Here is a 27,574-nt window from a genome sequence, read left to right as displayed (position 1 = left end):
ATGATAAACTAAGCAGTTCTGTTAAAAGGCCAAAACCCTAATTTCTAAATTCAGGAAATGGATTTATCCATTGTAACATGTACTCTTTTGCTCTAATAATATCCAAATATATTCACAGGTTGACATATCTGGATGTCATTAATATAAATCTAGGATCAGAGCCAGAAGTTTAGTTTCTGTAACAAGTATATTGACCACAAAGAATTAACATGTGTAAATAAAGTCTAGTAAAAAGTTACCTCTAGTAAGTAGAAGTATCTGTTAAATTGGGGGCTCTTTGTATCCTCCAATCCTTTTAACTGTCTTGTAATAAACAAGAATATATCCTGCAAAACAAAAAGGAAGTGAATGTTTTACAGATGTACTCCGATATGTTAACATTGCTAACTGTATAGCTCAAGTTCTTTTTATTATAAATATTATACTTGCTATTGGGGAAGTTTCACAAAGGCCTTGTTCAGACTAACAATGGTTTTAACAAGAATGAGACACAATAAGCCTTTCACACATCTCCAACAGAGACATGCTCATGGCTTCCACTTCCACTTATTAACCACAGGTGGTCAATATATGTGAACCCAAACGGTGGCTTAACTTATGGTTTGAACAAACAAGCTAAATACAAACGATGAGTTACAAAATGGCTTCTTTCTATAAATCATAGTTAAGATTAACCAGTTTAGGGTGAATCAGAACAGTAGTGAAAGTTTCTGAACTCTTTTGTGAAACTGTACCAGAGAGGGGCAAGCATGCCACCCTGAGACTTATTGCAGTATGACCTCATAATGAGAAACCATATTTTTATCATTACATCCAAAGGAGGCTAATGTCTCAGTCTTTGATGCAGTGAGACAACCCATGAATTTCCTGAATATACAACTGAAATGGGCTGAGATTATTCACAAACGTAGTTACCTTGAGTTTGTCATGGGAAGTATATGGTGCTTCTGGGGCATAAATTCGAAAGATATCAGCCAAGCAACATGCTACAAGGAGACGGACATCTTTATTGGGATTCCTGAGGAAGAATTCTGATGCAAGGTGCAAGGCTAACGGGAGATATTGTTGTTTCTCATCTTCTGAATCCTGGTCCATGTCCATAAACGTTTTCACTACCATCTAGGAGTTAAAATATTAACACTTCTAATTTTCATTAAGCATTGCTCTCTCCAACTTCTACGGTACTGCAATAAACAATTTATTCAACATATTGACATTACAAGTTTACATAGCATACACCAATTCAGTATTTATTTAGCTTCATTTATTTACTATTATTTACTATTATTATTAATTACAGGTTAGGCCTGAAGTATGCACAAAATGTGCAGTACAAAAAACTTATATGAAAACCCACATGGAGACCCCAAAAATAGCCCAATAGTAACTGAGGGAGGAAATTGACAACTGGATGGGAGGGAATAGAATGCATGGCTGGAACAAGACAGAAAATCATAGACAAAGGGTAGACAGAACCATCTCATTGTCTTGATAGTTCACTTTCTGATTCACACTGAGATGCTACTTTGAAATGTTCTCAGAGATGGAAGAGAGCTATCTACAGATATCAACTGAGAAAATAAAGAATTTACTAGAGCTGGTCCTGAACAAAAGTGTGTCCATCTCAATCTTACAAACACTCAAACAAGCAAACATATCCCAAAACTGCCTGATTAGGAGGACCAAGTATGCTTAGTAAGCATGAAATGTTGGCTGATTGTTGTGGGAGGGGGGAGGGGGGATAGAATGATGTGGCTGGGACCTCGAACATCAACTCTTCACACTACAATATTTTGTTGCAGAGCCCTACTTGTAAATACTAATTCATGGAGTTTGTAATAACTTTCAAGTTATTGCTCTGTTTTCTAGAGGAAAAGAAATGGTAATGGGTCAATGATCCTTTAATTCTGATTCATCTTCTAAATGCCTAGGAAGAGTCCTATCAGAAAAATTACAACAACTGCAAAACAAGGTCACAATTACTTTTTGTAACATGAATTCAATAAAGTAGATACCCATTGCTGAACTATGTAATTATTTAATTTCTACTAAAAATATTTGACAAGACATTTTGCTTTCTGCAAACCTGGATATCAAAGTTCTGTGGGGGAAAACACCCACCTACACAAAAACACAACCAAATACATACAAAAAAAAAACACTTTAACTTCTCCCTCATATTGCAATATTAGGAATTTGGGAATACTGTACAAACATTATAGTTAAGCACCAGTAGATCACTAGATTACAATTTGTAATGTTATCAAAACATGCAACAGGATTAGTTAATATTTCTTTTACAAAACAGCATGTACTCATTAAGCAATAAGCACATGCCTGCTTAGAATGTGTTACAAAGACAAACTCAAACAGATAAGTTTTGAATATCAGGACACTTTGTTAATTATTTCCCCCCTTTAATAATGTTTGCTCTCTACACGGTCCACCTCTATTATACACGATCCAGGTTTAAGTGATTAGTGTAACTGAGCAAAGAATTGTGTGTAAAGCAATCTAACAGGGCCTCATAATTTGCTATTCACCTGCTAGCTTGGAACGAACAGCCAAATGGCAAACTGCCCAAGCAACATGTGTGCCACTCACAAATATTATGCCAAGTTCACATTTGCAGGTAATGTGTGCAAGTGCTACAAATATCTGCTACCATTCAGGTTGTACATAGGTCTCAATCATAATTTCCCCTAAGAACTACGGTACTAATTCTTGAAAGCAGAATTAAGTTGGAGCGTACATCAACAGTTTAGTCCGGAAGTAACCAGTTTGCTTCAATTCACTACAACACTCAACTTCTGAAGTTGAAAAACTGAAAAGAAAGAAGTACGCCAAATTTGGATAGCCAAGATATGGCAACCCAATTTGGCACAATGGCTCCTGAGATTAAGAAGCAGGATTTTGCAGGGTGGATTTGATTTAAATCAAACTGATTAAAACCATGATTTAAATCAGTAAGGCTTGATTTAAATCATAGTTTTCTACTAATTCTTGCTGGTATAGCTTTAATATGAAAGTAGATGAAGATTTTTAGAACAACAACTTTTCATATTAGTTTTTTTATCCCCAGTTTAATAGGTTAATCATTCATATTTGGACAACTTTTCTGTTGTACTTAGGAAGGAGAAAAATAATCATTATCTTAATAATAACAATTTAAATAGATTTATTCAACTGAAACAATAACATTACAGCATATGTTATTTGCTTAAACAAACATCCATGTTTGTTAACTAATTTGGCTAAACAAAAACAAAATATATATATTTTAAGAAACTTAGACTGTCAGCCCAGCCTACACATGAAAAACTTAAATACTGTCCTCTGTAGCTCACTCATCATCTTCATCTTCTTCTCTGTTGATAATCTGGAAAAGAAAAACAAGCTTTCCTGCTTTATCGGGTCCCAAACGATTTCTCAATTTAGAATGAATGAGTCCAAAGGAAGAGAATATTCTTTCAACGCCTGCAGAAGAAGCTACTGCTGTTAAAAGTGAAATCATTACTTGAACAGTCTCTAAATCCAAGTGCTTAGTTCACTGGTGTGACTTTCTTTAAAATATCTTCAGCAAACATATTTCTTGAATGGTTCCCCCTTAGCTTTGAAGTTTATTATAGTTGGCATTACAGATGGATGATTGCTGGATACCCATGTCATAGCTAACTCCTCTTCCTCAGCACTTAAGTTTTGACCCTGGTACTGGATATTGACAATATTTGCCAAAAAATGAGCTGGAGACAGTACTTGTCCCATTCGTTTTTTTAATGCTTGTAATTTAATTCTGTCCGTGTGTAGTTCTGTTTTTAAGTGTTCACTCATTTCCTTCCAAATCTCAACAGCATCAGCAATAAAACAGCTATTTTTCTGTATTTTGTTTAAAGCTTCAGAGATGGGTTTCAGGATGCTCAGCATATGTTCAACATTTCTCTTAAGCCCAATGTTGAGGATTTTGGCCGTGACAATGCCATCTATTTTATCTTGATTTTGTTCACAAACTGTCATCAGAATAGGTCAGTTCTTGATATACTGCTCAAAACAGTCCACCACAGAGTTCCATCTAACATCTTGTGGGAGAGTTAGCTTGGTTCCACCCATCCTTTTCAGAGCTGCTGCAGCAAAATGACTGTTACGGAAGTATTTAGCAATTTCAACAACATTACTGTAGTCTTTATTTCTGGAACACTTAAGTCTTTGGTTAAGAGGTGCAGCAAATGAGCACTGCAACCATATGTTATTAGCTTATTCCCTTCTTGCTCTTCTAAATTTCTTCTCATCTGGGATACATTTGCAGGATTGTCTGTGACCAAACTGCGTACTAGACATTTGAATTTTTGTTCACATATTATACCTTTTACTGCCACTTCTTGTAAGTATTCTGCTGTGTGTGCATTTCCTGACGTATCAATTGTTTGTGCAAGGAAGACTTTCCCTTCTTCTGTTGTTATACAAGCACATACAACAGAATCATTGTGGACATTACTCCACCCATCAATACTTAGGTTAACAATTCTACCCTCTAGAGCTGTTGCACATTGCTCCATTTCTCTGTCATACACTTTATCCAGCAGTTTTCCTGCAACATCTGCTCTGCTGGGTAGACTGTATCCTGTCTCAGTGACTGAACCATATTAATGAAATGTGGGTTCTCAGTCAGACGGAAAGAGTTCGTTGCATAAACAAACTGTGCAATTTTTTCATCAATTAACTCTTTCTCTAATCTGCTAGTTTTTATCACAAACGTATCTATGGTGGTTCCAGGAGGGAAGGGTTTTTTCTTTCTTTTCGGTGATAGTGATATGTGACTGTGGGTGTTTGATGATGATGATGATGCTAATGAAGCACTATCCTGGATGGATAACTCTGAAACTGTAGAACAGGAGGATGGTGATCTTCTTGAAGGTGGATCGTTTCCAGAATCCATGAATTCCCCTAAACAAAAAAGTCAATGCTGTTATTTTATTGTTTATACATTTTCTGCTTATTGTACACAGCACTGCCCCAAAAGGAATATTTGCTTTTCTTCATAACTGTACCAAATGACAGTAACATGCAGTAATAATAAAAAATATAATTTTGCTCAAACATGACAGTTCAAGGCAGTCTTTAGAAATATGATTCAATAAAAATGTTTACCACCCTGAAGATCCTGCCTATTCAAATGTGTTTCTTTGGTCATTGTCAGGGATGCTGGTGGCTACCCTCAAGTAACGACGCTCCACACCGTCGTGTCTTTCCGGCTTTTATTGGTGCATACTTATTCACAGTGCAAGAGATAGAGGGAACATGACTGTTCAGGCTTCATCAGAACCTCGCAATGGCGCTTTCTGGCTATGCGCCCAGCAAAGTAGTTTGGGGACCCCAAAGCGCCGCCCCTTGCTCCTACGGGAGCTGGCACTCCTCAAATCAGGCGTTGGGGAAAAAGGGCGCTTGTCCGATGCTCCGTCGCTGGCTATTTCCTGTATAGGAGCTCTAGACTACAATCACGGCTCTTGGATGCTGCTGGAGCCCTATACTGACTTGCTCACTTCCTCCTGCCCTTCACTGGACCCGCTGCTGGAGCTCTGACTGGTTGGGGAGCTGGACTTTATGATGGGGGGCTGTTCTAGGTAACTCCGCCCCCTTACAGTCATCTTCATCACAGCACTTCTCATTCGTTGCCTCATTCGGGCCACCAGACCTTGCAGTTCTTTGTTGCAGTGTTTGCTTTTTGCACGCATGCCTGCCTTACCGATAGGTAAAGGAACTTCATTAAAATATTGCCTAACTGGGTCTCTGGGCCTGCTGCCATTATAGGTTTTTTCCTCCAAGGAAAGAATGTGATAAACCTCAGGTCATACACACAAAAAGATCCAAAGATTGTCTGTCTGTGGCTGTGCAGTATTGTGCTCAGAAAGTTTCACTTTCATTTTGTACTACTTGTCTGCTTGCCCCTTCCTCCTCACACTTATTCGTTTCACTTTCTTCTTGTGCAGATCCACTCCAAACAATCAGAAAAATATTGTTTCTATTCTATTCACTGAACTTCTTGAAACTTAGCACTGAAGGGGTTGATTCTGTATTCATAGGTTTGTAGAAAAATAGGATTAAGGTCTTTTTCTCAACTCTGTTCATGTTATAACATTTTTGCTGTGAAGAGGCATGTGATCTCTGCTGAGTCAATTTCAGTTTTGAGAACTGCAAAAGTAAACCAAGCATCTGTGATAATATCTTGTAGACAGAGAAACTACCCAATAATCTTACAAAAACCTCTGGAAGAGCATGACATTGTGAATTAATTAATGGAATTTATTTACCAAAAAATAAAACATATACAGCCTTATTCTACATAATAAAAAAACTAATCTTTATTTCATGATGGAATAATCTTTAGATGGTAATATATTTTCCTCAAAAAGCATTTTATTTAAAAAAATCCGATTTAAATATCCACCCTGGGATTTTGTATGCTTGGATACCACTGGACCCCATTTTGAATCAAAATGACGGACCGAACTTTTCAAAACTTTTTCAAATCTGCACTGATTCTCAGTGAGTTACTGTTGGCTTCTCAGATTCCCAACCCATGCCAGGCACACACCCCGTGCCTTTTTTTGAACATTACTAACTTCAGAAGGACACGGGTGGCGCTGTGATCTAAACCACTGAGCCTAGGGCTTGCTGATCAGAAGGGTGGCGGTTCAAATCCCCACAACGGGGTGAGCTCCTGTTGCTCGGTCCCAGCTCCTGCCAACCTACCGGTAGCAGTTTGAAAGCACGCCAAAGTGCAAGTAGATAAATAGGTAGCGCTCCGGCAGGAAGGTAAACGGCTTTTCTGTGCGCTGCTCTGGTTTTGCCAGAAGCGGCTTAGTCATGCTGGCCACATGACTCGGAAAAACTGTCTGCGGACAAACATCGCCTCCCTCAGCCAGTAAAGCAAGATGAGCAACCCCAGAGTCGTTCGCGACTGGACTTAACTGTCAGGGGTCCTTTACCTTTACCTTTAAACTTCAGAAAGGCTACAGTGGGCACCCTCCAAAAAACCTCTTCCCCTGGAAATGAGATTAAGGTCCCATTTCAGTTTTTACCGGGGGGGGGGGGAGGGAAGATAGAATCACTAAACATTGTGGCAAAATGAAACTTTGATACAATCTACTGGCAATTTGATTTAGTTTAACTTTGCACTTCCTGGTAACTACAGTACATATTTCCCCACAAGGGACATCTCCGTCACCAGACTTTATGTTGACTAGCCACTGGGCAGAGATCCCTTGTGATTTCCCTGCAACTCAGTGGTGGGAAAATTGAATAGTAATGACAGTTGACAGCTCACAACCTTTCTCCTTTGTAATTTAATGCCTCTTCTGTCCAGTCATATTCATAATGAGCAGTGTTTGAAATTAGCCAGGCACATTTGCACCTGGCTTTAAACAACTTGTGACCAAATGATGATGCCTGGGCTCCAGGATGGCACCTGACATCTCCACCATCTGGAGGTGCATGTCTGGGGTCATTGTATCTGGACTGTTTTCACATGTCAATACCCCTTCCTGTAGAATTCTATCAGTTATATTTTATCTGCACAATCTGAATGAATTTCTGGAACGAAAATGCTTTTTCTGTGTAGCCTGAGCAGGAGCAGTCACCATCAAGAAAAAGAGGTAGGAATAGGCCAAGATATATGTGGATTGTCCCTGGATCAAGTGACTTTTCAAGTTCTCAAACCTCTTAACTTAGCTCAAGGTTGTCATCTGAACTAGCCAGAATCAATCACGTTGGTCTATCATTTGAAAAATAAGACTTTTGAGCTGTCTTGCCCCAAAATGGCAACTAGACATTCCCTTTTGGTGACTGTAAAGAGCCATTTGGTGACTGTAAAGAGCCATTGGCACCTAAATTATGTATTTGAGTTTCTAACAATGAAAACGAGATCACCCTTTCTCAGCAAGTATATTCCTATACCTGAGTAAAGGTACCGTATATATTTGCATTAAATATAGCAAAGTAGTATTTAAATTATGGTCTGTGAGAAGTCTAGTGCTCTGGGAGAAGAAAATACACTGTACATCAACTATATAGGGAGAACAACCTATTTCAAGCAACATTGCCTTCTGATACTATTTTGAAATAGCACTGCTCTCATTACTCAGAACAAAACCAAAACAGATATAGTTCTGGGGCTTGTGCAAATTTCCAATTCAAGGGAGATTCTTGGTAATGAAACCCGCAAAGCTCCTCAAATTAATTTAAGCCATCAATTAAAAGAAAATCCTATATGTAAATATATACATTTTTTCACATATTGGAAGTATGTAAGCTAACAATGAATCTAGATGAATGAATCTAATTTTAAAAACCTAACTGTTGTATCCAATGTTGTGCCAGCATGGTTCCACATGGAACTTTTGTTTCCTCTCCACCCCCCACGTACCCCCTACATCTTCTCCAGAGGGTCCCCAAACCCTTAGGAGCAGCCTTTGAGGGCAAGCGAGAGGCTGGATGGGACAGAAAGCGGAAGCTCTGTTGCACAAAAATATGTTGCACCAGTAGGGTTGCAGTGTTACAGTGTTACACATGGGCCTAAAGTTTGCATGGATAAAACTTTGTACTGTTTAAAAACAAACAAACAAACAAACCCTGCATACTGGTGTTCAGATAGGCCATGCTCAGGAAAGGAGAACATACCATCCTATCACATACAGGCAGAAGAGGACATCCATTAAGAAGACTTTCTATTCTATTTGAATGTTTAATTGCTGTTGGCACTCATAAATGGTTTGGTAAGACTACTCTTACATTTTTTTCATAATCAAGGATACAATGATTATGAAATTCATAGAAATAAATTAGCAGTAAACAGTAATTAAGTAGGTAAAATACTTGGTGACTAATTTTTGCATGGGCACAAGACAAGTGATGTGCTAGCATGCACTGTACTTGATCTATTACTGTAAGACTAAATGGGGCACTCTGTAGTGCTAAAAATATCTTCCTCCAAATCCCAAGGGAAACTATAAGATGAAGGATAAGAAAAAAGTATTTTGAATACACACTTCACATCCAAAAACTAAGAGAGAAAAGTGGATGCCTACCCATTTGCTATCAGCAACTATTCTGCCACTTTATCTTGGTTTGTGGTAAGCTCAACTCTGAGGAGTTTCACTTCAGAGTATAGATGTGGCCTCCCTGAATGGTGCATGCCATGCAGAAGGCTAAGCTAGAAATCTTTTCCATTACACAAAGCTCCCTGTACATAGAAGCCTAAATGTGTCCAGAAGCATTCAGTCATGAGAGCACCCACTCTCAAATCTGAAGGGGTACTGGTTTACCACTTTACCGTAGTAAGAAGCATGCCTTAAGTTCCAACAGCTTTTAACTGCAGAGATTTACAGTGGTACCTCGGTTTAAGTACACAATTGGTTCCGGAAGTCTGTACTTAACCTGAAGCGAACTTTCCCATTGAAAGTAATGGAAAGTGGATTAATCCGTTCCAGACGGTACGCGGAATACTTAACCTGAAGCGTACTTAACCTGAAGCGAACTTTCCCATTGAAAGTAATGGAAAGTGGATTAATCCGTTCCAGACAGGTCCACAGAGTACTCAACCTGAAGCGTACTTAACCCGGAGTATGAGTGTCACGGTCCGGTCGGCGGGCGTCAGGACCAGAGGCAAGATGGTGGTGAAGAAGCAGGGTCGAAGGCAGAGGCGAAGGTCCACGGGGCACGAAGCAGGGCAAAGGCAAAGCGAGGGTCCAGGAACAAGAAGCAAGGCGAAGGTCCACGGGGCAAGAGCAAGGCGAAGGCGAAGCAAGGGTCCAAGGAGCAAGGAGCAAGACGAAGGATCCAGGAACAAGAAGCAAGGCGAAGGTCCACGGGGCAGGAGCAAGGCGAAGGCGAAGCAATGGTCCAAGGAGCAAGGAGCAAGACAAAGGATCCAGGAACGAGAAGCAAGGCAAAGGTCCACGGGGCAGGAGCAAGGCGAAGGCGAGGCAGGGGTCCAAGAAGCACGGCAGCAACAAGGCCAGGGTCCAAGGAACAGGAGATGCAACCAGGCAGGGATAGCGTTGCTGTGGCAAAGAGCTGAAGGGAAATGCTGGGCTTTTATCCCTCCCAGCTCCTGCCACCAGGTGCAGTGAGATCTCAAGTGGCCTCACCTGGGTGCCTACTCCTTGCCTCTCCAGCACAAGCTGAGGACTTCACCTGTGTGGCCACGCCTTGCTTCTCCAGCACAAGTTGAGGCATGCCCCAGTCCTGTAAAGCACTACAGGCCCCAGAGCCTGACTCCTGCCCATACTCCTGACAATGAGTGTGATTGGTTCTGGAAGTCTGTACTTAACCTAAAGTGTACTTAACCTGAAGCGAACTTTCCCATTGAAAGTAATGGAAAGTGGATTAATCCATTCCAGATGGGTCCGCGGAGTACTTAAACTGAAAGTACTCAAATCGAAGTGTACTTAAACCGAGGTATGACTGTACTACAATAAGCAGCACCTGAGTCCTGTAGAGCAGAAAATCCTGGGTAACTGTGAGGAGGGACAGCACCAAAGGTTCTACATATAAAGGACACACCAAAGTCTGTAAGTACACAATTTCAATTTAAGAACTAATTTATCCAAAGCAATTTATAAGCCACAAACATTGCTAGATACAGTAAAAAAAAATAGCACCCTGAACAATTTGGTATCATCAGCAAATCTGGCTACTTCACTGCTCACTTCTAACTCCAAGCAATTTATGAACAAATTGCTGGAACTCACCATGAATGCCTTTCTCTTTCTCTTAGAATGGCAATGGCACCCACTAAAGAGGTGCCGGAACTGAGTTCTGGAGAGTTCCCCCTGAAAAAAAAGCCCTGCATTTCCAGCCCTCAGGTATGGAAGCTGATATTATGGACAAGTTACATATTTTTGTTAAAAGATCAGCCATTTCACTTTTGAAATCTTTAAAAACTCTAAGATGGATGTAATCTGGACCCTGTTATTTGTCAGTTTTTATTCAGTCAATAAGGCCTAGGATTTTGTCTTGTCATGACTACCGGTAATTGTCTTAGTTCCTCAAACTCTCTTCCTGTGAAAGGCAAGGGGATCTCGCTGTGAAGACAGATGTAAATAATTCATTCAGTGCAATATTATATTCCACTTTTATCACACCTTTGGCTCTCTTGTAGTTCAAAGGTCCACAAATAAAATTACATGGCATCCAAAATTATTCAGGAAGCATTTCCTAACCTTGTCCTTGCTACTGTCTTTTGTCATGCCAGGGGACAGCTTCCACCAAAATCCTGAGGTAGGGAAATGGAGTGGAAGTGAACAACTGGAAGTTGCTCAGTCTATGATAGAAAGAGTTTTATGTAGTACACAAACTAGCAAACAAAAAGGTGATGGCATTTTACACAAGATATTCAAAATCAGTTTTGCAAAGTCATTTATCTTCCAAATGTCAACTCAGAACTGCTGTTCCTTTAATTTTAGTATGTGTACATATGACGGCAGCATTAGAATATTAAGTCAAGCTTAATTGGAGATGAAGAATAAGAATATTGTTAGGCTTCACTAGACTAACATCTCAGTTTAATCCAGGCATAGGCAAACTCGGCCCTCCAGATGTTTTGGGACTACAACTCCCATCATCCCTGACCACTGGTCCGGTCAGCTAGGGATGATGGGAGTTGTAGTCCCAAAACATCTGGAGGGCCGAGTTTGCCTATGCCCACCGAGCCTAGGGCTTGCTGATCGGAAGGTCGGCAGTTTAAATCCCTACAATGGGGTGAGCTCCTGTTGCTCAGTCCCAGCTCCCGCCAACCTAGCAGTTTGAAAGCATGCCAAAGTGCAAGTAGATAAATAGGTATCGCTCTGGCAGGAAGGTAAACGGCTTTTCTGTGCGCTGCTTTGGTTTTTCCAGAAGCGGCATAGTCATGCTGGCCACATGACCTGGAAAAACTGTCTGCAGACAAACGTCGGCTCTCTCAGCCAGTAAAGCAAGATGAGCGCTGTAACCGCAGTGCCGTTCGCGACTGGACTTAACTGTCAGGGGTCCTTTACCTTTAACTTTTACTATTTTGCTTAGCTCTTTCCTAATGCAACACAACATCAATGTAGGAAAATAGATTAGAAGCCGGTACAAAACACTTAACTTCATAAAAAAAAATCTGGTATACTACTTTAACTTTGGGTATATGAAGGGTCCTGTCACATGGTTTAAAAGAAAATACTATTATTTTTTTCTACTGCCCACTGGATCTTACCAACATAAAAAAAACTTCAATAGCTGGAATGAAGACTCAATCATTGCATCAGGAAAATAACATTTTTATTTTTGCTTACTTCATTGTTCCAGCTGTTGAAACCAGCAGCTGCATCAACTTGTGCCAAAAGCCCAACAGATCAAGAATGTGGGTCAGGTTTTGACCTACGGCATGGATGGCTTATTGGCTTAGTGCCAAATTTATCATTAAAGGTCTGGATTTCCTTGAACACTTCTCTAATGAAGTTATATTTTGTTAAATATGGTGCATGCTATATTTAATACCCAAATTACATATTTCAGCTAGATAAGAGATTATTTATCCATTTTTGTTAAGTTCTCATGTTTAGGGGGAAACTCTTTGTATACAAATAACTGGCACATGTAACTGTTGAAGCTCCTGTTTTGAATTTAGTACATCCCTTTATTATTGCCCTTACTGTCCATTTCATTGCATTTTTATTTGGCATGCTATTGTCAGATGACTGTTAAATTAATCAACTGAAATGATATAGCCTTATGTCATTTGAAGATTACTTTAAACCAATATCCATATTAAGTGTCAATTAATCAATCTTTATTGCGGTCAAAGACCAGACAACAAAAATAACATCAACAACAGCATCAAGGGGCATACGCGGTAGACAAAATAGAAAAATCCCTATATACTTATTTACATTAAGTATTAAGTATACCATCCTAGATATATCTGTAATATCATGCTAAAACATAGGTTATTGTTCACACTGTTACTATCAGTTACCTCAAAGCTGCCTTAAAAAGAGAGATGCAATCAACTAAGTCCTACTCAGAGAAGACCTGTGCAAATTAATGAACCCAAGTTAGCCACTCACCTAAGCTAGCACTTAATAACACTCAGTGTTTTCAGAAAGCAGACTATGATAAAGACAATGAATTAAAAGATCACAGAAGAAGCTGAACAACTTAATGCAGTTCTCATTCCAAAAAATGGCTGCTGCATGTGTTCCTTATGTTGCCAGGAGATTATCACAGTAATGCTGCTGCACATGCAAGTTTGCCATTATAATTACTGCTGTGCATATGACAGGAATGTTGCGATAGCTGATGAAATACTTTCATTTCCAGTACACCTCAAAGACTCAAATGAATTAGTCTAAAAGCATTTCCTTCAGGACCAATGACATAATGATGCTCACAATCAAGAATCTATTCAGAACACATGCACACAAATATAATCAAGATGTTTTTACTCCCATTCTAGTGTTCTGTCCCAGTTAAAATCAGGCGGCTGACTCGTGCAATGAACACAACTTCCAAGTAAGAAGACGGGCACCCACACTGTACTACTTGTTTACACTTCACTTCTCCTAACATGGGACTAGCTAGGAGCCTGCTTCATAGCTCACATTGCTCTGCACATCAATCTCCAACACTGGAATATTAAACAGTGATATAGTGACTGTATGCATGGTCCACATTCATTCTCCCAAGTCTTGCCTTTAAATTATTACAGACGGGACGGAGGGAAAACAAACCAGAGAGCAGTTACAGATAGTTATCTACACTTTTATCAGAGAGCACATGCAAAAAGTTTGAGACTGGAACACTGGTATACCTAGCCCTGACGTTGTACCAAGGCACAGAGTTCCCAGTGAATGAACCAGACACCTTAAAAATCAAGGATCCTGAAGAGCAAGCTGAGTCCCCTGAATCCAATGCTGAGGATTCTTCTGAGGTGCTCTCTGGGCTGGTACCATGAGACTGGACCTCTGCCTCCTTGTTCTTGATTCTAATCTCCCTGCATTGCAGCCTAGAAGAGCTTCCTGAAATATTGACCTTGGGCTGTTGGACCTAGGCTGATTCTCAGTGCCTGAACCTGGTTTGTTTAGACATTGCTGCATTTAAAACGCTTGTGCATTTGTGAGTACCTTTGGTGAAAGGCTGAATTCTCCTGTAACTACCGTGTTTCCCCCTTTTTAATACGTAGCCATAAAGTAAGCCATGGCAGCATTTTTTAGGAGTTGCTATCATGACCTGGAAGCTATACGCCGGCTCCCTCGGCCAATAATGCGAGATGAGCGCGCAACTCCAGAGTCGGTCACGACTGGACCTAATGGTCAGGGGTCCCTTTACCTTTATATCTAAGACACCCCCCAAAATAAGACATACCTCTCATACCGTGTACAGCGAGACCGCCGAGCGCCCCAGCCAGCCAGCAGGACCCAGCCAGCCAGCGGGGCCTGGAACCAGCTGCTGCAGCGGCAAGCCACCTGCCAGAACAGGCGGCTGCAGAGTGGAGCGCTCCGCAGCGCCGAGCGCTCAGAGCGCCCTGCAGTGCCGGGCGGAGCGCCCAGCCACCCGCCTGGCCTCTTCCTGGCCCAGCCGAGGAGGCCTGCCGCCCCGCCGCCGGAACAGGCGGCTGCAGAGTGGAGCGCTCCACAGCGCCGAGCGCTCAGAGCGCACAGCAGTGCCGGGCGGAGCGCCCAGCCAGCGGCCTGGCCTCTTCCTGGCCCGGCCGAGGAGGCCTGCCGCCCCGCCGCCGGAACAGGCGGCTGCAGAGTGGAGCGCTCCGCAGCGCCGAGCGCTCGGAACGTCCAGCAGCACCGGGCGGAGTGCCCAGCCAGAGCGGCGAGGCAGAGCGCATGGCCCAAGGCAGAGCAGCGGCGGGAGCCCCGCTGGCCCTGCCAGGGTGACGGGTGGCGGCGGGAGCCCTGCTGGCCCCTTCCGCGCCGCCGGAACGTTGTGGGCCGCATGGCCCAAGGCAGAGCGGCGGCAGGAGCCCCGCTGGCCCTGCCAGGGTGACAGGCGGCGGCGGGAGCCCTGCTGGCCCCTTCCGCGTCGCCGGAACGTTGTGGGCCGCATGGCCCAAGGCAGAGCAGCGGCGGCGGGAGGCCCGCGGGTTCTTCCGCGGCGCCAGGGCGCGGACGGCGGCGGAAGCGCTGCTGGCCCCTTCCGCCCCGCTGGAGCGGCGTGGGCTGCATGGCCCGCCGCCGGAATGTTGTGGGCAGGGAAGCGGGAGGCAGGCAGGCGGGCTGGGCGATGGGCCCGTTGCTGCGTTCGGCGGGGCCGGTAGTGAGCTCAACGCTGGCCTGTGCCAGGGGATCCAGCTAAGTCCGTTGCCGGCGCACGGCGCCTCGTCGTGGCCAGAATCTGGGTCATGGTTAGGTGAGTGCCTTCCCCTCCCATAGCGGCGCCTGGGACGAGGCTGCCTCTGAGCATGCAGAGAGAGACACCCCCTTCACATCCCCCCCGCCAGTCCAGTGCCGGGGGAAAAGGCGTCTTGGAATGCCGGGGTGGGTTTATAGCTGGGGATGGGGTGGTCTCTGAGCATGCACAAAGTGCCTCCCTCACCGCTGCCTTTGCTCTTTTTTCCTTGTCTCTTTTTAAAAGAAGTTGCTCCCCAGTGTGGGTCCATAATAAAAATCGTAATAAAAAATTAAGACATCCCCTGAAAATAAGACACCTTGTGTTTTTTTGAGGAAAAAGAGTTATAAGACGGTGTCTTAAAAAAGGGGAAACACAGTAGGACACTAGGCCCTAAAGGAATCCCCCGCATAACAAACACGTTTAGAAGACCTGCAGGAAGTGTTTAGTGAGTTAAGCAGTCTATTAATTGACTGTTTAGTGGTAAATTATTCAATCATCTACGAAAAAACAAAATACAGTACTCTAATTTCTATAAGTCTTATGAAAAAACAACTGTGGTTACAGTAGAATGCAGTAAGTGCTGAGAATCGAGTGTCCATAAGCAACAAATGTTTACCATTACCACATGGCACTATTGGCATAATAATGAATCACATGACTTTCATTTTTAGGTCTGAGGAATTAAATTAGATAGCCAGCATTAAAATTGAGCCAGGCTCAACAGAAAGTAAATTAGCCCCATCAACTGGGACATGAAATTAAGCTCTGAATTCCTTAGAAATATTATCCAAATACCTGATTATGAACTGCTAATCAATTGCATTTAACTTTGCCATTCACAGTTGGAACAAGTGATAGTATTGTTAAGAATTCTTTCTCAATTAAAGCAATCAGCAACTACCAAAATGCAGATGTTTTACAGCCCAGAACCCTCTCAACTAAAATGTGAAAAATGGATTGCTCCTAGTTATGTTTCTTTACCACATACAGACAATGACCATTTTGTGCATGTTCAAAGCACACACACATCGTCACAAACCCAGAAGTGGCAGGAAAAGGGGACAGAACAGTGTGAGCTTACACACACACTGCTGTCACACACATTGACCCAGAATGCAACCCCCACACAAATTGGGACTTGCCTGTATATGGTTCCGATGCTCATTTTATGTGCATACACATTTCCTTTGTACCACACTACCATGTCTTACCAATGTATATACATTTCTTTGTGACATCCTTTATCAGACATTTCTGTCCATATAATTTACTTTTTTAACCACCTAACTTATATGCCTGCCTTTTCCTGTAATACAATTCTTTCATGTTCATCTTTAACAGACATAATTCACGGTAAGCCAGAAAGTCTGGAACATGCAAAGTAACAATATAGGAGAGTGCCTCTGATTATGTGCGGAAGGCATGCCTCTCCTTAAAGAGTATACAGAACAGTAATCTAACAGTGTGACAAAATAGCAGTAATCTAACAGTGTGACAAAACTCTCTGCTTCAGCAAGTTCAGAGTACTACCGGTATATAGTACAACAAGGTAAAGTTCCACACATGTAGTAGGCATGTTACCTTATCCTAAGGAATAAGGAATCAAAAAGAGTTTCAGCCCTCACAACTTCCTCAAACCTTCACAAACCTTATCCCCAATACTGTACATTTTATTTGTTATCAAGATCCTGCAAATAGGTAGAGAGTGGCAAAGGAGTGGGGTAGTTGGGGACAGGGAGAGAAACCATAGTCAAGCCAAAACAAAAGCACCACGCGCTGCGATTCTCCTTATCCCAAATACTTCTTGTGAAAATGCTGACCCCCAATTTCATTATCTGCACATGAAGTAGAAAGTTGGGGTTTTTGTTTCAAGACTGGTTCTCACCAACAATTTAAATTAGTTGAGAACTTGAATCTTCATGCCACTGGCAATGCTAATGCCATTAACCAGTGTTGGTCAAAAGTATGCCAACATTTTTATGGCTGACAAACTATTTTTGCTCAAGTTACAGGTAGGTAGAAGGGTTGGTCTGGAGTAGTCGAAATAAAATAAAAAAATTCCTTCCAGCAGCACCTTAGAGACCAACTATATTTGTCATTGGTATGAGCTTTCGTGTGCATGCACACTTCTTCAGATACCCAGTTCATGTGCCCAGACGCATCCTTTACCTGAAGCATGAATAGGACATCATCATCTGGACCTAAAGGCAGGATGACCTTGAAAAATTCCCTCTGGATTTCAACAGTTTTCAGTCATCAACAGCCTGACCCTGGGCCAGTGCCTGCAGAATGCTTGCTTCTAGGACGCTACTGTGCAGCTACACTGAACATGTAAGAACCATCTTATGAAATAAACTCACTGGTGTTTACATGTATCTGCATGTTTCTGACTTCCACCAAGAACATGCCACTGTCCTTGCTTACAAGACGTCTCCTTTTTAAAACTACTTACAACAGGTAACATAACAGAAATACAAACACAAGGACCACCAGATGCAAGCTCTATTCTCATATTAATTCTAGCAACATAAAATCCAAAAAAACCAGCGAGAACATCAGGAACTCATTCACCCACTCATCTTCCAAACTGCAATGACTGCCTGTTTTTTACATAAGAAAAAGTGGACAGTCATTTACATAGATGAATAAAAGGACAGAAATCTGATATCAGAACTGTCAACATTCAGAAAGCAGTGGAAGATTGTCTCAATCCCTCAGGCTACTTCGCCACCAACACGAACATTACCATTCTTAGTAGCACCTTAAAGGTAAAGGGACCCCTGACCATTAGGTCCAGTCGTGACCGACTCTGGGGTTGCGCGCTCATCTCGCATTATTGGCCGAGGGAGCCGGCGTATAGCTTCCAGGTCATGTGGCCAGCATGACAAAGCCGCTTCTGGCAAACCAGAGCAGCACATGGAAACGCCGTTTACCTTCCCGCCGTAGCGGTTCCTATTTATCTACTTGCATTTTGACATGCTTTCGAACTGCTAGGTTGGCAGGAGCTGGGACCAAGCAACGGGAGCTCACCCCGTCACAGGGATTCGAACCGCCGACCTTGTGGTCAGCAAGCCCTAGGCTCAGTGGTTTAACCACAGGTTCTGGGTATAAGCTTTTGTGTGCATGCACACTTCTTCAGATACCTGAAGAATCTGAAGTATCTAAAGAAGTGTGCATGCACACGAAAGCTTATACCAGAACAAACTTAGTTGTCTCTAAGGTGCTACTGGACAATTTTTTATTTATTTCGACTGCGTCAGACCAACACGGCTACCTACCTGAATCTATTATCATTCTCTTTCAATAAACTGCAAAGGGAAACTGTGAAATTACTAAACTGAATCAAAGAATTTTATAGTTGGAAGTGACAACTGCAGGAATCTTTTGCCCAACATGGGGATTGAACCCCCGACTCTGATATTAAGAGTCTCATGCTATACCAACTGAGCTATGTTTATTTATTGTTACATTTAATAAACCAACTTTTCTTCAAGGAGATCAAAGTGTACATGGCTCCTCAATATTTTATCCACATAACAACATTGTGGTATCTGAAGAAGTGTGCATGCACACGAAAGCTCATGACAATGACAAACTTAGTTGGTCTCTAAGGTGCTACTGGAAGGAATTTTTTATTGTGAATTAAGTTAGTGAGTGAGTGAGATTGGCTGACCCAAGGTCACTGAGTGTGAATTTGAACCTAGCCCAAATATGACACATTAACCACCACAACATATTGGCTCTCCACCTGCAGCTTCCACTCTCCTCTTATGTGCAAAGGAAGGGCAGAACAGAGAGAAAGCAAGTCAGCCAAGTCTTGCCATGGCCCATTTCCAGTCTAAATTACACTTCAGAATTATTGGCTGCACCTGGACATATAGGGATCAAAATTTCATTGTCCTTGGGAAAGGGAACATGGTAAGTCAGGCCACAGTTATATTAGGACCACAGGCTCAGCAAAAGGAAATTTATAAAAACAAACACATCTTAGCAGGTTGCTAAGTAGAGAACTAAGAATTTTATCAAGAGATAAAAGTTATGGAAGGAGCCAACACAGCAGACATTTGCAGGAAAGACATAGAAACACTTTAACTTCACTAGAAAACTCCCTCACTTGCCCAAAATTAGAATGGAAACCAGACAACATGCCAAAGATACTGTAAACTGTTGAAGAGTGGAAGAGGAGCAGCATTAGCAGCAAGATGATACAAGAGCTAAACGTCAGGGCCACTTTCTAGAGACAGGCAAGCACAGTAATGCTACCTAAAGTGTCCAACTACAACATTAACAGAAGATACTGATAAACAATAGCTAAAATATGAATGTAAGACCAACTGTCATTTTAAGCATCTGTATTTGTTCCAGCTTTGCAGACTATTCTGTTACAAGTTAATTTAATTGTTTAAAAGGCAGTCAGGACAAACCCATGGTTTCTTTTTTGAAATATACTTATTTGGGATTACCGGTAATTAAAACCAAACTGAAACATACAAACTACAGTACACATTTCACTGTCCATGTAATCTGTAACTAATGACAAGATATCATTGTTTTCTCTTCAGTTTGCCACAAGCACTATTAAACTACCTCACTGGCAGCTCTCTCAAAACTTTTCAGAATATGGGCAAAACAGAATGCAGGCAAAACTTCAAATGATGGTGCCCGGCTGAAACATATTGATTTCCTTCTAATATAGTATTAACTATAATATAGTATTAACAGCACTTGGATATACATGAACTACTACCAAAATCCTGATCAGACAATTGTGCAAAGTGAGACTTTACCATGATGACATGTTTCTTCTGGCTATTGCAGTCTTTCACTGTTACAATATATGAATAGACTCACATTAAAAATACAATAAATAAATAAATCTACTCACAGTGTGTTAATGAAATTGACATGTTGCCTTCCCAGAACCCTAATGCCTGAAAGTTTCCCAGAGCTTGTAGGTCCAGAGGACAACTCAATTGCCCAAACCACTGTCTCTTTCTCCTCTTAGGGAAGCAGAATGCTCACATGTCCAGTTGCCTTGATAACCAAGCCCATGCATCCCTCTTCACTGGAGCTAAAGGCTCCACTGGATTGCATCCTGGTTGACATAAGAACCAAGACCCTGCTACCTTACCAACATTCCAACAGTTCATCAATGATCTTTCCTGTAGCCTTTCAATGACTGATCTCACCCTCACTTCCCACTCTCTTTGGTGAAGTATGTGACATCCCAACAGCACACAGACTTTTGCAGAAGGGGGGAGGGACTCTACAAAAATAAGCAGGAAGATTCATTGTTCCCCTTTCCAATATTATCTGCAACTGATCAGAAACTTTGGGAAGAGTACCTGTCATTGGCAAGGCTGTGAAGAGATCTGTGGAGCCACAATATATGATTCAAGAACATCTACATTCAGCAATTACTTCCTTAGATGTGACAACATATAAAGCATTTCTAAACATATCCCATCGGCATCTGAAAAGATTATATTGACTTTGTGCAAACAGCTATTTTACAATCAGCAAGAACTAGAAATAATTTTATGTAACAGCCTGTCAACCAAGCAATGCTTGAGCTATGCCACATTTCTGGAAAAAATAGAACAAGAGTTCTTAAAAGTTATATAAACAGTCTTCTCTGTCCTTTAAACTTTAGAGAGATTTTCCACTAGCTTTAAGGGTCATAAGCGTCCTATCTCAAAAAAAATTATACTGGCATCCCACAACACTCTTGAAAATGAAAGTAACGCTGCAGATACAAGAGTAAAACAAGAGCGCAATCCTTAAGCAACAAAGCAAGATGAATCACTGTGACAATAACATCTGGAACCTTTTGCTTGCTCAAAGCCAATAAGACAATAGGTGGGAGAAAGAGCAATGGGAAGAACACAGAAGAAAACCTGATGAAGGGCTATTTTAAAAATAATAACAACATCTTACCTTCAAACGTTTGACTACTTCATCATTCGTTATTTTATCTGTGATCTCCTTAACTCCAGGAGGGTAGAAGATGATTTTGCCGTCGTTAGGAGGCTTTGGTTGGGTGGATGGAAAATCCATCCTAGTGCTGCTGGTTATAAAGTTTCCTTCTTCACAGTCCTCTACCGGCCCCTATCGGTCAGAAAACCAAAGTTCAGCGGAATAGAGGCGACTTTCCGAACCTTTCCCCCCCTTCCCTCCCCCATTTCTAAACCTCGATTCAAAAGAAGGCCCCTGTGTTTCGCAGCGGCGAGGCCCAGGGCTTAAAGTCCGCCCGACCGGGGTCTCCCCAGATCACCCACGCCAGGCCCAGCCCGGCGCTCTCCCTCCTGACTCCTTTCCCTCCCCCTTTCATTGGGCGGCTGCTCCGAAGCCCAACACGATTAGTTTGGCTGCCTCGCGGTTCACAATGAAATGTTAACATCTTTTTTAAAAAACAAAAAAATAAAGAAAAGATAGAAAGATCGCCTCCCGCGCCCGGGCGAGAAACGGGTCTGCGGAAAGGAGAGAGAAATAGAGCCAATCCCGAGACAGGCACTTCCACCGAAGCCAGGAGGCGAGGCCTAAACTGTTAGGCCTCAAAACTATCAGGAGACAGGGAAGCCGACCGGAGGAGGGGAGGAGGAAAGGGAGTCAGGCGGAGGGGGCACCCCGAAACCAACGCAGACCCAGCCGGCCACCCCATATCCCAGCCAAATCTTAAAACTCTTCCCCTCCCTGCCCGGGCCTGGTCTCCCCGCCTCAGGGACGGCGCCGCTTCCCCCAAGGGAGGGCGCAGGCCACTCTCCATCCACTTCTCTCAACTTCCACCTCAGGACCCCCTCCTGCAGCCCCTCGCCTCGTGTGAATGCCCTGCTCCGGCCCAGATGGTCTTCCCGGCCGGTCGAAACCCGCCACGCCGGCGGGGAGAGCCGGTGAGGAAGCGGCAGCAGCGGCAGCAACAAGAGACCCGGACCCCAGGGGCGGCCGCCTCGCCCGCCCGCCTTTTTTTTTTACCTCATGCAGCTCCGGAAGGTGCAACATCGAGCGGCCTCCGGGGGCGGCTGGAGCCGTGGAGGGAGGTGCGGGAAGGGGCTGCCGCTCTCGCTCCGAAGACGACGACGACCGGCGCCCTGCCTCGGCGACTCGCTCGCCTTCCCTCCCCCCCACCGCGGCGGCGGCGGCCTCAGTCCCGGCGGCGGCTGCTCAGGCTCTCAGGGAAGGAGGGCTCCGGCAGAGCGTGCGCCTTGCTCGGCCGCCTCGCCCGCGGGGAAGCAGCGCCGCTCCCTGGCCGGCCCGAGGAAGAGCAGCCCAGGAGGAGGAGGAGAGTCGGCGGCCGCCTCCGTCCCCCCTATGCCGGCTTCTCCGAAAGCCGCCTCGCGTTTCCGCAGAGCTTGAGGGGGCCCAAAGGCGTGCGGCTCTACCTGTACCTCATAGCTGCCAAGTTATCCCTTTTTTAAAGGGATTTTCCCTTATGCTGAATAGGCTTCCTCGCGAGAAAAGGGAAAACTTGGCAGCTATGCTGTACCTACCAGCCGAAGTCCCATCCCGACGACCGGTTTGCCCTCACGGGTCTCGTCGGCCGCTCTCGGGTCGTGCGTGCGCGCTCTGGCGCCGAGGAGGACTGAGGCAACTCGTTTGGCGCCAAAACCAGGCGCTGCCGTGAGGCGGCCCGCAGCCCTGTCGGAATAGATTGAGGAGCCAATTGCGCCTCTCTTTTTAGACATACAGTATATAAATTTATTTGGTTTTCAGATTAAAGTCTTACAATCACATATCCAACATACTAGATTCCAAATAATATCCTCCTCCATTTTGTGGGTCCTAGACTCCTATTGTTAATCATTTCCTCTCACATCTTTTATGATGATCCAAATCTTTGACACCTCTCCTTATGTCCAAAATTCACCATTAAACTATAAGTGTTCCAATCCCACTAACGGTTTTACCTGTTTACAATGGTTTTTAAGATTAATTATAAACTTTCCCCACTCCTTATTAAAATTTTGTTTCTTGTAAAATTTGTTGCTTTTTCAACTCTTTTCTTTCTCTTTCAATATGCATTTTGTTGGATGAAAAAGCCCCTCATCACTGCTTTACTTGCATCCCTAACCACTTTCAAGTTTGTCTCCTGATTCAAATTAATTTTTTAAAAAATGCTCTTTTTAAAATTTTGGCCTTCCTGATTTTTTATTCTTCTGGTCATTTTTGCCATTTCGGCATTATCCATCAACTTGATCTGCCATTCTTCTCTGGTTGGGTCTTTATCTTCTTTATCTTCGAAACGATTCACCAGAACATCAGGAACTCATTTACCCACTCATCTTATAAATATAAATAAATTTTTATTTATACCCCGCCCTCCCCAGTCAAAAACTGCAATGCTCGTCTTTTTTTTAACGTAAGCTCAGGTTTGTGTGTTTTAAAAAAACACTACCACCAGGGCTCATATTGGCTTTCATATTAAATAACTACCCCTTAAAATATTTTCCCTTCCCGCTATCTTATGAAATCTATGGAGATAACCACATTGGGGAGGGAGAAATGTAACTTCCTCCATTTGTTTTGCAGCACAATTTTGTGTCATTCCACATGTAACTGACCAGCCTGCAGTTTATCTCTTATTCAGGTTCTGATTTTAAAATATGGTTTTCACACATGTGTTGTTTTTTTCTTGCAGTAATTCTGTTGAACGTTCATAGTACCATATACACTCCTTGCGGAAAATAAATCCAATCTGCCTATTACTTCTTTTCTGTTTGCCAGGAACAGCTTTGGAAATGACAATCTCTTGACAGGAAGAGAAACAGCTGTAACTGCAACTGTGGGATGTGTGTATGTGAAGTTCCTTCTTCATTCTTAAACTGATTCAAAATCTAATTGGCAAGTCAAAGAGAAGATTGATTATGTGAATCTGTTTGATTAAAAAATGTTTTTGGTGTGGATTAGTACATTATTTGTCCATGAATGATTTATAAGCTGGTGATGAGGGGAACAAGAATGGATTAATACTGCTGTTGAATTTTTGTATTTAATGAGTGAAAGAGTTTATTAGTTCAACTGAATATTAATTCATTTTATGGATTATAATTAAAATGTACAAGAATGCCACGTATTCCATCCATTTGCTCTATTTTGAAGCAGGACAGTCAGCAGACCAGAATGAATAATCCCAATGCCTACAAATAAATTAGGATTTTGAAAGGAAACTCTGTTGTCGGTTATTTAATCCTTATATATTTAATCAATTTATAGACTGCTTAATATAAAAATAACTAAGTGGTTTACAAAGCAAACAGCATAAAGTCACACAGCTAAAATACATATTGGCCTAGTTTACATGGCACACTAAACCAAACTATAGTTAAGTGTTACAGGTAGGTAGCTGTGTTGGTCTGATGCAGTCAAAACAAAATAAAAAAATCCTTCCAGTAGCACCTTAGAGACCAACTAAGTTTGTCATAGGTATGAGCTTTCGTGTGCAGGCACACTTCTTCAGATACACTGGGTCTGGTGACTTCTGTTTCAGTGTATCTGAAGAAGTGTGCATGCACACAAAAGCTCATACCTATGACAAACTTAGTTGGTCTCTAAGGTGCTACTGGAAGGATTTTTTAATTTTGTTATAGTTAAGTGTGAATGAGGAAGCAAAGGGGTACTCAGGAAACAAAACTTGACTGCTTTGTTCCTTTTCTGTTTTTGCTGCTGTATTGCTACCCAAAGCTAAGTCATGGTTTGGCTTAGTGTGATCTCCAAACCAAAGCTTTTTTCCTCCAAACAAACCTTAAGAAGTAAGCCAAGGACAAACCATGGCTACAGTTTGTGATTTGTTTGGAGCAAGACATACCATGAGCCCAGATTCAGTTGCAATGCTAAGCCAAACCACGACTTAACGCTGTGTAGTATAGTAGTAGCAGGACTGAGGAAGGAGCAAAGTATGCAACATTTTTGCTTTGAATACTTGGGCACTTCTTCATTCGTGCTAAGTAAGACATAGGTTAGCTTACTATTATAGGCCACAGTTAATCTCACAATAAAAACCCTGAAACAAAATACTATGCAGTGCAACCTAAACAATAATAGGAAATGCCTAAACAACTAAATTTTTAATTGGCACCATAGTTGACACCTCTCAAACTGAACAGAGGAGGATGTTCCAGAGGTTTAGTGCTATTGCGGGGGGAAATCCAATTACCGCGTTGTCAATGTTGACCTTGTGAGAGTGAGTGATGAAACAGGATGTGTCTCGAACTCAGTAGAATAGAACAGGATGCCTGTCAGCTCAGTAGAATAGAACAGGATGCCTGTCAGCTCAGTAGAATAGAACAGGATGCCGTGTCAGCTAAATTAGAGTAGAAATAAGGAAGTATAGCCCATGCTTCCTAATAAGGTTAGCTTTAGAATAGAGAGTGTAGATTGGTTAATGTATTAGAAATGTGTCTTTCTCTGATAGATAGATTGTAAGCCAAGCCTCTAAGGAGGGGCGTCAGCAATAGGGTTATAAGCCTCAGCTTATGTGTGGATCGGGGCTCTTCGCACCACTCAGGTCGTGGAGCCCGCCTTTGCAAACGCGTTACAATAAAGAGGAAGTGGTAAGACTTACTTCGGTGTCTCCTTGTCTGATTGCAAGTCCACGCAAGTGACTTCTCACAATTTTGGCGCCCAACGTGGGGCCCTCGACGGTCTGCGCGGCGGGGTGCTGGAAGAAGGTCCGGCGCCACTCCGACTCTTTTTCGGAGGGACCTGTTATCCGGACCCCGTGGTGACAGACTCCGAGGGCTGAACGACGGAGAACCGATTTAAGTAAGCCAGGGAAGCCTCGCAGTCTGGGACTGCTGTGCCCTGCAGGGACGCCTGCCAGTTCACTAGCCGAAGGAAGTGGCACTGAGCTGAAAGGGGTGAGTATTGAGGGAGCCTGGGAAAGGCGTGAGCGTGTCTTGTCTCTGAGGGCAAAAGAGAGGTTCTAATACGGACGCGTGCGTGTGGACCGGGGCCCGGGACCCGGCGAGAGGATTAGCTTGCGGTTCCGTCCTCCCGCGAGGGAAACGGCCAGGCGATTCCGTGCGTTTGTGTGAGTGACTGAGAGACATTTTGCTATGGGGAAGGCACAGAGTACGTGTAGAAGAATGTCAGGGACAAGGGACAAGGATCCCATTGACCCCAATAGCCCGTTGGGACAAGTACTGTTACAGTGGGATGAAAAGGAAATCAAGCCATACAGTCAGGGACTGTCCAAAGTGGCATTGATAAACCTTTGTCGGGTAATATGGCCAGAATATCCCATAGGGCCGGGAGGAGAATATAGGTGGAATTTTGATGGGGAGACCGATCCATATTGGATAAAACAGCTGAAATACTATTTGATTCGAAACAGGAAGGGTTAAGACGGGTCCAGGGCTCTGCAGAGTCCTGGTGGCTCAGCTCCAGGCTGGTAGCAGGGAAGCAGGGGAGGAGCTAGCTTCAGCAGGGGCTGGAAAGGAGGTAGACCGGCACCTCAGGAGCCTGGTTTGGGACCACGGAGGACCCATAGAGCAAGGAGGGAGAGGGGGCAGGGGAAGGGCTTGCAGAGAAAGAGGGGTTACTCTTTAGCAATGATGCCCGGTATATGCCCCAGGACTCCCTCAGAGGGAAGATTCTCAGGCAATATCATGACAACACCAAGGAGGGGCATGCAGTACATGTCTTCACGAGGCTCACACCCAGTAAGGCCAGTCTTGGGCGAAACCCCAGAGCCTTCCCAGAGCAGGGGGAGGGGGAGATTGGGGGACCACCTATTGAGGCATGGGGTGAGAGGAGGGAGACAGTACACCAACAACTGGATGGAGACGTGGCAAGGGGCAATGAGGCTTACAAGGAGGGGGCAGACCATCACAGGGGACTGGAGAAGGTCTTCCACGGAGGGGACAGGGTCTGGCTGTGGTCAGAAGGCCTTCCCATGGGAGGAAGGGGGAAGAAGCTGGCACCCAGAAGGCTGGGGCCCTTCAAGGTTCTGACACAGATCAACCCTGTCACCTTCAGGGGGGAAGTACCTACAGCGAGAAAGGTCCATCCCGTGGGTCACAGGTCTTTGCTCTCACACTTCAGGGAAAGCCCAAGGTTCAGAGGACGTGACACACATCCAACACAAGACGCTGACAGGAGGGAGGGGGAGGAAATCACACAAAAGACACTAGACAGAAGGGTGGAGGGAGAAGGCAGCCAAGAGGTTCCAGAAAGAAAGGAAGAAGAGGAGGTCTACAGTGCCACAGCAAGCCCGGGC

General features: G+C 43.4%; 1 protein-coding gene across 3 annotated transcripts in view; it reads right to left on the bottom strand.

The window, feature by feature from the left end:
* The window catches only part of PDS5A (PDS5 cohesin associated factor A), a 64,209-nt gene extending 41,613 nt beyond the window's left edge, over positions 1–22,596 (bottom strand). Inside the window, exons 1-4 of one of the 3 annotated variants that reach the window (XM_035111916.2) lie at positions 22,333–22,596; positions 21,298–21,468; positions 916–1,119; positions 240–326 (exon numbers count right to left, since the gene is read on the bottom strand). In XM_035111916.2, the coding sequence (XP_034967807.1) occupies positions 240–326; positions 916–1,119; positions 21,298–21,468; positions 22,333–22,359 (489 nt within the window). In that variant the 5' untranslated portion in view covers positions 22,360–22,596. Of the gene's footprint in view, positions 1–239; positions 327–915; positions 1,120–21,297; positions 21,469–22,174; positions 22,302–22,332 lie in introns of those variants that run through there. The other 2 variants (XM_035111918.2, XM_035111917.2) reach the window with 2 other exon arrangements.
* Between the last annotated feature and the right edge of the window lie 4,978 nt (positions 22,597–27,574).

The sequence above is a fragment of the Zootoca vivipara genome, chromosome 9 (assembly GCF_963506605.1).
Source record: "Zootoca vivipara chromosome 9, rZooViv1.1, whole genome shotgun sequence".
In the NCBI taxonomy this organism is placed as follows: domain Eukaryota; kingdom Metazoa; phylum Chordata; class Lepidosauria; order Squamata; family Lacertidae; genus Zootoca; species Zootoca vivipara.
Note: the sequence above shows the minus strand (reverse complement) of the source record. Positions and strands in the feature narration are given on the sequence as shown.